Source organism: Seriola aureovittata, chromosome 16 (genome assembly GCF_021018895.1).
Source record: "Seriola aureovittata isolate HTS-2021-v1 ecotype China chromosome 16, ASM2101889v1, whole genome shotgun sequence".
NCBI classification, from domain to species: domain Eukaryota; kingdom Metazoa; phylum Chordata; class Actinopteri; order Carangiformes; family Carangidae; genus Seriola; species Seriola aureovittata.
The window spans coordinates 24,564,231-24,574,071 of NC_079379.1; the positions used below are offsets into that span (position 1 = coordinate 24,564,231).

Genomic DNA, 9,841 nt, shown 5'->3' on the forward strand with positions numbered 1-9,841 from the left:
AAGAAACTAACTGAACATTTTACAGTAATTTTCTCACTTTACATTGTACTATTCTGCAATCTTAGAAATCGTTAAATTCATTCATCAATGAACAATGCCAACAATGCTAGCGCTAATGAAGATGGGGGGCAGCTCTATAGTGCACATGTACATTGCTACCATTATAGTCATTACTATATACTACAATTATAATATATCATTGTTAGCATTATAATTAGCTGCTAATGCTAGCAAGCACTAGCACACAAATACTTTTTTTTTTTTAATTAAAAAAAATGCTAATGCTAACAGGAGCAGCGACTAGCTTGCGCCCCCAGTTGCGGCCTTGTCTGAACGACTTCGCCCCCGACTCAAATTAGGCTCAAAATGATTTTGAACTTATAAAGTGATGTTTACAAATAATTCCAATATTTGTAAATCAAACTTTGTAAACCTGGAAAATAAATCTGAATGAGAAATTCAAGTTTGCGCATGTGAAAACAAATTGTGCTTGTGGCAAAGAGATTTGTATTTGTTGAGACAGTGTGAATCAAAACTGAACAAATGATCAGGGGTGAGGTGAAACAGGGACAGAAGAAAAGATTTGTGGACGTCTGTTCAGAGATAAAGAGCAGAAAACTGTAAAACTCAGTCAGCAACATTCCCAGTGTGTGAGACACTGACAAGTACAAACTGTGATCCTCGTCACTTCAGTGTCACTGTGGGAACTTTGAAAAATGAACATCATGTTGTATTGAAGAAAACTTCAAACTGGAGATTCAGACCATAAACACATAACGAATCAAATGCTGGGTGTCTCACTCCTCACTGCTGCTAGTCTTCTGTTTCCTGGATCATTTTATATCTGATAAATTCTTATTTTGAGCGAATTTGAATTGTAGGGTTTTAATGGAGAACTGGAATATTAGGAAAGACGGAATCTGTTTGGTCACCTGAGAGAAGTTAAGTGAATTTATATCCTGCAAAAACATCAGGTAAGAAAACATTTACTCTTGTTTTGTGACGTTGTTTGTGTTCGTGTCGTTTATTTCGCATTAAATAAAGCTATAGACGGATAAACAAATGTCATTAAGTATGTATGTTTATACTGCGTCATTAACGTGTTAAAGTGAAAAGCTAACTGCGATTAGCGCGCTAGCTATAACAGCATTTAATTCAATGTAGAAGAAGCTAATTTTACTGTGTGTTGCTAGTATGTGTTAATGTTGTCAGCTGGTTTAAAGCTTAAACCAGCTGATGAGAGGTGAATGAGTGAAGTGAATGAGTGAAGTGAAAACTGTCTTGGACCAGGAAACACAGTGAGGAGCAGAAGTCTCCCGCTTGGTCTGGACTGTAGTCTCCAGCCTCCCGCTCATGGTTCCTCCAGCATTTAAGAAATGAAGGTCTTTAGTTTGGTTTTTAAAGAACACATTGACGGGGCGAGTCTAAGATCAGCAGGTAAACTGTTTCAGGTGCACAGATGCTTAAAAGCATTCACTTTTTCCAAGCAGCTGATTAGGGAGTGAATGAGATCTTTCAACTGGCGTAAAGTGCTCACGTTGTATTTCATTGTATATTTTGTACAATGACAATGAAGATGTTCTCTTTCTGTTTCTCTAAGTTCTTCCTTAAAGACGACCTGATGCCTCAGTTTGCTTTATTGGCAGGTATTTTCACTTCACAAATGATCAAACACTTCACCAATGGAATTAAACGTTAACAGCTGGTGTTAATTCTGTGACCTTTGACACCTTTAACATGAAATATTTGCTGTTTCAGATTCACCACTGCAGCTGGTCAACAGTGCGTCACGCAGTTTGTAGTTGAGGTTCTCAGGTCACAGTCGAGTATCCCCCATATCCCACTTTTTTACCATTGCTCAAACACATTTCTTGAAACCTTTTGACGCTTTTCTCAAAACTGTAAACATGATAGTTTGAAGAAACTTGTCCTGCCGTCTGGTCACAGTGTTTGAGGGTTGAGTTTGGCTGGTTTTGCTGGAGGGGCTGCAGTGGCCGACAGCCAGGCTCTTCTCAGGAAACCGGGGCAGGCAGGGAGTGGTTCCTCTTTCCTTATCTGCTTTCCTGACCTCCACTCGGATCACTGCAGTTTACACCCTTCCTACACCGACTGGGGATCACATCAGCAGTTCACACAGTCGAGACTCAGCTTGAGCACAAACCCTCACAAACCTCACACCCATCTTCAGATGGATGGTTGTACTTTCACAGCACTTTCCCACAACTGTGAGAAAGATCAAAGACTGGATGTGACTGAAATACACAAGCACAAGAAGTAATAACTACAAGATCATTGTGTTTTTATCTTCATATCTTTGACACTGGGAGAAACGAGTTTAATTTGTGGGCAAGAATGAACTACACTGAGAAATTCTCCAGAGGGAAATCAGGATGATAATTTGAGTTTTAGAGCAAAGTCACATTATCAGACACTTGATTCCACTCAGATGAGTTTTTACGTCCTGTATGAGGTGACCAACACAGATCTGAAATCTTTGATTCAAACTGGAGAGTAATGGCGTCCCGTTGTCCCAGAGAGGATAGAAACTGTGTTTTAGCAGCACTGAAGAACCAGAGTGTCACAGAAAGGCTAAGAGGAAAAGCTAAATGACTAAGCTAATCAATTAACTAACAGGAAAAGGAAAAGCAGATGGAAACTGAAGCGGGAATCCAGGTTTGTATTATTATTTTTAAAATGCCTTTTCAAATAGTTTTTCAAATTCATTCATGAATTAATAAATGTATTTATAAGTGGTTTATTTAATGGCTTTTTAAATCTTAAGTATTTATTGATGGATTAATCATTCATTTATAAATTCTTTAACAATCCCTGGTCTTCAGTAACTACGACACGGTCCAGGTTTTGACCTCGTCTTGTTTGGAGCTTCAGTATCAGGGTCAAACTGCAGAACATTTGGATTTTAAGTGTCTTATCTCTCCGTCTACGAGCAGCTAATGTGAACTGATTCCTCCCTCATTAGCTTTCATCTGAACGTTCATGATAAACAAAGGCAGGAAGGGCGTCTTCTACCTTGGAGGGCAGCTCTGACTCACACATGAACCAACAGGTGGAGAACAAACCTGGAGCATGGAAGACTGATTAACAGCTACACTGATAAAAAGAATCAAAACACTTTATTCCAAGTAAACCAACACATAAATATCAACACCCTGCCACCGAGCGCGGCAGTGAAACCTGGTAACAGTCTCCAACATGTCACCCGTTTACTGTGCGTAAAAATACTTGACTTCTTCGGTTTCAGAATCAATCGGCGCTCTGTCAGTGTCCGTTTGAGCTCTGCTCAACATGTATCTGAGGACGGACACTCGACTGGACACGCAGCCAAAGACTATTCCTGCTGGACCAAATGGGCCTGTCAATCACCAGATCCACACATCCACAGCAGCCGTCTACAGGGAGCTATGTTGGTGAAGTCACAGCTTCCTGCAGCCAATAAATCTCTCCTCTTACAGCCACATGGAGCCACTGATGTTAAAATCATGTTTATTCTGTTTTATTTTTGGTGTATCCACTTTCTTTCCCCTTTGCTCCTAAGTGCTAAACAGACAACCACATAATGTTTTATCACAGTTTAACTTTAAACTTCAAAAAGGCAATTTTCATTCATGAATAATAATAATTCTATAGAGTCCAAATTACAGTCTGTTCCCAAACCTCTGGACTAAAGTCCCATTGTGCAACATGGAAACTGTCACTTCAGGTGCAATCAACAAGTTACACTTACTCTCGTTATTTTTGGAGTATTTTTACATGAGTAATTTTAGTCTTTAGTATTTTTATTCCTCTGCGCCGGCGACAGTCAGAGCAGCAGCCATATTGTTTATATGTTGTACGTCCCTCTCATTCTCGTTGACACAATATCTCAGAAACCCTTTGAGGGAACTTCTTCACATTTGGCACAAACATTCACGAGGACTCTGGGATGAACTGATTAGATTTTGATGGTCAAAGGTCAAGGGCGTGGTGACCTCACAAAATGCAGTTTTGGCCTTGTGAACGCGATATCTGCGTGGTGACCTCACAACACACTTTTTAGTGGTGGAGGCGTACACGAGGCGGTAATTCTAGTGATGTCATAGGGAGGTGGTTGTATGTTTCGCATGTACAGGCGGCGAAGTGCCCGTTACAGAGGGAATGTATTGTATGTAAGGACGTATTTTTACACAAGTCATTTTATTTCAACTTGAGTAAAAACAGTACTTTCACTGAATAAAAATATAAAGACTGATTGTTTCTTAACAGAGAAGCAGCACATATTTTAACAAATTACAGAAAGCATCGTTTGCTCATCATCGCTCTTTAAGACGTCGGTGCTGCTCTTCAGTGTCACTGACTTCAGAAGGACTTGAGAGGGATGTTGGCATCCAAAGTCCACAGAGCAAAACCAGTCCCACTGTCCTCTGTGGGAAACCCTGGCTGACCTGAGACCTTCCACTGGGATGATCAAACTGGACAGGAGTCGTTGTGCCTCTTTCACAGCAAACACAATGAACCAGCGGACGGTGTGCAGCACACAGTTCCCACGCAGCCGTAGATCCAGCTCACGTTTTATAGTTCCCGCTCTTAGTACATCATCTCTTCTTCTTCTGCTGCCGCAGCGTCTTTCTCCTCTTCAGGATCATGGCGTGCAGCTTCTGCAGACCTTCCTGTAATCCCTCACCGATGATCGCACAAGAAGGCTGAAGATGCCAGGGCGTGGCGCTGCTGAGCTCGCCAAGAGCCAACATGCTCTCCATCTCAGCCAGACTGAGCGAGTTCCTCAGGTCCTGTTTGTTAGCCACCACCAGAACCGGCACGCCCTGGTTCTCCGCCAGTCGTGTGATCTTGTGCAGCTCTGTCTTGGCCTCCTCGATGCGCTCGGTGTCCACCGAGTCCACCACAAACACGATGCCGTCGGCGCAGCGCGTGTAAGAGCGCCACAGAGGCCGCAGCTTCTCCTGACCACCGACATCCCAGAAGTGGAAGGACACTGTCTGCCGGCCACCTCTCACCGACACCTTGATCTTCTCTGTGTTAAAGCCCTTAGTCGGGACAGTGTTCACAAACTCATTGAAGCGTAGGCGATACAGTACGGTGGTCTTCCCCGCACAATCCAGTCCGAGAATGACGATGTGAAGAGCCTGGAAGGACGGGAGGCGGGGGAAGCGCGAGTGATGATCCGATAATCCGTTCCCCATCTTGTCATACAGAGCGGGAGAAGTCGTCACCAAATATTCACCACGTTGACTTTATTCCACCAGGAACAGCAGCTCCAGCCTGGCGGGGTCAACACAGTACGCATAATGAGTCAAAGCACACAGACGCTCATCACCCCACTGCTTCACAAAAGACCAAACACCCAACAAGTAACTATCTCCCCATCTCCCTCTGGACCGCAGATCCTTACATTATCCTGGTGGCGAGAGACGCATGAGAAATAAAACAGCAGCACATTTGCACATGTGGTGCCACAGCAGCCAACGGGGATTTCATACGCTAATTTCTATTCAGTGTGTGAATCAGTTAACAACAGGAAGAAGGCTTTTAAATTCCACTGAAATCCCAGATTTAGCTGATTATCCAGTCTTCAGGGACCGATCAGAGGAAGGATATTTTAACAACAACACCCCAGCAGACTGACATGGAGATATAGCTTTTAAAAAAAAAAAAAAAAAAAAAAAAGAGGTGTTGCTTGGCAACACAGACTGGCTTGACTCTTATACTGAAAGGATAAGATGAAAGGATTTCAATTAAATCTATAAATGAATAAATCCTTGTTCATCTGCAAACACACGTCGCAAAGCAACTGTGACAGAAGATATTTTGATAAATGACATTTCATATGTAGTTTGCATTTAGGCATCAGGTTTACAGCAGAGACAGGACTTTGGTCTAATGTTACTCCATTTATTTAGTCTTTTTATTCTTTATGGGGATGGATTAGTTTGCAGAAATGGGTTCTGGGATTAATAAAGTATTTCTGAATCTGAACAAACAGTGGACACTTTTGTGGATGTAGAAGTTGAGACGATCGAGGAAATGTGTCACCACACATAAGACAGATAAAGCTACTAAACCTGAGGAGAGTCAGAGCCGGTTCATTTAAGAGTTTTTTTAAGTGGAGTCTGATATTTTATATTCCTTTGTTCTAAGTTCAACATGAGGAAAGTCAAAGCTTGTCAATTTTTTTCTTTTTAAATGGAGTCTGGCATTTCTCTCTGGTTCTAAGATAAACAGGTCAGAGCCTGTTAATTTAGTTCTTTTAATGGAGTCTTGATCATATTTTTCTCTGGATCTAAATTAAACATGAGAAGAGTCAAAGCCTGTTAATTTAGGAGTTTTTAAAATGGAGTCTGGCATATAGTTCTTTGGTTCTGACCCTAACACCAGACCAGGCTGGGTTGGAGGCTCAGATGCCAACAAGTGTCCATAAAAATTTAAAAAAAATATATAAAAATTTAAATCATATCATTTAAATTGGTTTCATTCGGCCCAGTGTGGCTGCACATTTACATTAACCGTTATTATATTCACGTTAGATGAAAACAGAGGAACGGCTAATAAAATTAATTTTAGCTGCATGTGTCGCCAAATATAATTTTAACAGCAGTTATCACGTTGTGTTCTACACTGAAATCACAGTTCATAGTTATTATAGTGAACTTACCGTGACCGACAGTGTTAATCCATCACTGACAGTGTGTCCGTACAGGAAGTGGATTATCGGTTCTCGCTCTGATCATATCCTTCGATGAACTGAGACACGCAGCTGGAAAGACTCTCTCTCCATTCTCCTGCAGCGCCAAGCTGCACAGAGACAGAGCGGACGCTTTTCAAAATAAAGCTTCAGAACAACTTAACATCATGCACTTGTACACAGTCTGACTGTTTTTTCACAATAAATCTCTGTAACAAAGATAATCTGTAAATGAGGCTACTATTTAAAAAGTTTTAATATTATTGGCAAATGTTTTGTGTTTACAGATTTTCTTGTAAGGATCAAACACAAAGATTTTATGAGTAGATTTATTTTTATTTTGGGGGTAGAGGGTTTCAGTTTTCCTAATTCAGTTCCAAAACATAAACATACTACAGTTTACAACCTCAACTTTAAACTTGGAAAAGACTTGAACATATTCCTCCAGTGTCAGATATTCTATTTTAAATGTTTCCCGGCCTCACAACAGTGTTTATTTGTAGTTTGTGTGGATATAAAATCTAATCATGTCACATTTTCTTGTGGCGGACTCTCTTTAGTTTTCAAACGCACTTCACGTTTATTGTGAAGGAATGATGATCAGTTTTCCGGTTTTATTCCGCCCGACAATGATTGACTTGACGCAGCTCCACTTCGCGGTCTGATTGGCGGTGGACAACGCCTGCCACGGTCACGCGCACAGTTGAACGCGCACGTTCACGCACGTCACCTGTTTCTATCACTCAAACAGAAGCAACTTCCAAAGAAGATCCTGGATTGATCAGAGGCCACCAGCCATTTTTTATTTACTTAAAAGTGTTAATTTTATTATCTAATTTGTCTATGTCTTAAACAAGCCTACTAATAATAATACAGTACAATACACAAAGCACTTAATTATCATAATAAAGAAAATAATAATTTAAAGGTTTAAAATTCAGTTGCTCTAATAGATAGATAGATAGATAGATAGATAGATAGATAGATACTTTATTTATCCTCTAGGGGAAAGTCATATAATAACTGATACTAATAACCCCAGCATTACACTAAATTACAGCACTGAGGATGGTTACATTTCTGTGAAATTAATTTTGCTTGATTGATTGAAGGGACATTTTTATGCCAGATTTTTAATAATAATAATAATTTCAATGAAATTATTATTTTTTTAACACTTTTCATACAAGAGCTGCAGCTCAAAGTGCATTACAATAAAATAAAACAAAAAATAAGGGCGAATTGAAGGACAATGAAAATAGACCATAGAAAGACAGTAGATGATTAAATATGAAAATAAAAACAGAAACTAGTAAGAATAGTAAAATATGAGAGGATCAATTAAAAGCCAAGTTAAATAAATAGGTTTTCAGCTGTTGTTTAAAGATGTTCACTGAGCATCTCTTACAGCTCTTGGCAGGTGTCAAACACTGTTTCCGGCTCTCGACTTCCTTGTTCAATTTTCATTGTACAAGTTGGATAATGGAACAAATTGATGCTTTGGTGCGCTGGATTGAGTTGCATGCAAAGCGTTTTGTTTTATTTTGATATACAAATATCCTTTAGTTTAGGTACAACAAAGAATTGTCCAGAAGAACCAAAAATCTAAATGATTCTCAACAGCAAATAAGAGAAAAATATCACTAGTTTTAGTTTTTGCAACAAAAGCTCAAGGTTTCACAGCTGTACCTGCATGTTCTCCACAAATCATCTTCCTGTTCCACTGTGACCTCATGTGGACAGAAGAGGTAACGACATGAAATGAGAAAAATGCTGAGTTGCTCTCCCACAGCTACAGCTAATGAGTCAGAACCACACAGCTGAAGACCAGAGAATCATGTCTCTTTAAATATAACTCGTTGTTTAACACCTACATGCCAGTGGTTGTTTGATGTGGATATCTCATGACTTCAGTATGATTCTGAAATAACATCTATGGGCTCAGATAAGGATCAATGTGATATTTTAACTTATGAAATTATGTTCAGAAATAATTTCAACCTCTGTGGTTTAAATTATTACTTTATATTTAATATATTATACTTTATATTGACACGGCATTGGTCCAGTGATAATTTACAAATTTTTATCTTCAACTCTGTAACTCTTTATTGTGAGTGTGACAAACCAGATAAGATTCATACAGGAGTCACATATTAGAAAAGAAATTATAACATGTATATAGCGCACTACTTTAAACACATGATTGAAAAATATCACATTTTATTTACGCCAAAATTATTTTTTTCTAGATTTACATTTCCTGAAATTCAACACAGAATGTGTCTGTATTGATTCTCAGTTGTTTTAAAACAGTTACCTCTTACTGCCACATGAGGTCACTACTAACATTTGAACCTTATTTCTGGTGTAAGTGTTACCGCACTGTAACCATGACTCCTGGCTGGGAAAAGCTCACCCCTGTGGTGGTGGTGAAACGAGGCCGTGAACCTCCCATCTTCAGAGGGAGGTTCCTGAGCTGGGTCCTCTCTCACTGGGACTAAAACTTTAACACAGATGTACCGATGAAATATTATCCTTCATATAATCAGTGTGTCAAAAGAAATAAGTTCAGTGTCAATATCCTTATGACCTGAGGGCAGTGGAAAGTATTGATATTTTTTAAAAGCAAACTCAAGACCTACCTTTATATTCTGGCTTTTTATTAATTAAGGGTTAAACTGTTTTCCTTTTAATAACCTACTTTTATTTTTTTTATTTCTAATTTCATTTTTAGTTTTATTCTATTCCCAACATCTCCTCTCTTTTAGCATTATATTATTTTATCTTTATTTCTTTGTCTTAATTTTTGTGATTTTTAATATCTTACCTTTCATGGTTATAATGGGCCAAAAACATTGCATTTTTCAATTTCTTCCCCCATGTCTCCATTATAATCATGTATATCTTTATCTATTATCCGTCTATTGCATTTTCGTTCTAATAATGCTTATTTGCTGCTATGGCAACACAATGGTAACAATATGGTAACATCATTTTGCTTAGAGCACCAGTTTTGCAGGGGAACTGCAGATCCAGACATAAGTCTCCCCTGTGACTAAGGTCTGGGAGCTGAAGCAAGAAAGGTTAACACAAATAATACGCTGCTACTATAATATTATAACATATTCATGTAGAACCTCA

General features: G+C 39.2%; 1 protein-coding gene across 1 annotated transcript; it reads right to left on the bottom strand.

Moving 5' to 3' along the window:
• Positions 1 to 3,117: 3,117 nt before the first annotated feature.
• Positions 3,118 to 6,802, bottom strand: LOC130184396 (ADP-ribosylation factor-like protein 4A). The gene is made up of 2 exons (XM_056400375.1): positions 6,668 to 6,802; positions 3,118 to 5,277 (listed from the first exon to the last, which is right to left on the bottom strand). The coding sequence occupies exon 2, from the start codon at positions 5,196 to 5,198 to the stop codon at positions 4,593 to 4,595; it is 606 nt and encodes a 201-aa protein (XP_056256350.1). The 5' UTR covers positions 5,199 to 5,277; positions 6,668 to 6,802; the 3' UTR covers positions 3,118 to 4,592.
• Positions 6,803 to 9,841: the final 3,039 nt, after the last annotated feature.

Excerpts from the sequence above, each read along its gene's own strand:
- LOC130184396 (XM_056400375.1), bottom strand. The coding sequence starts at position 5,198 with ATGGGGAACGGATTATCGGATCATCACTCGCGCTTCCCCCGCCTCCCG.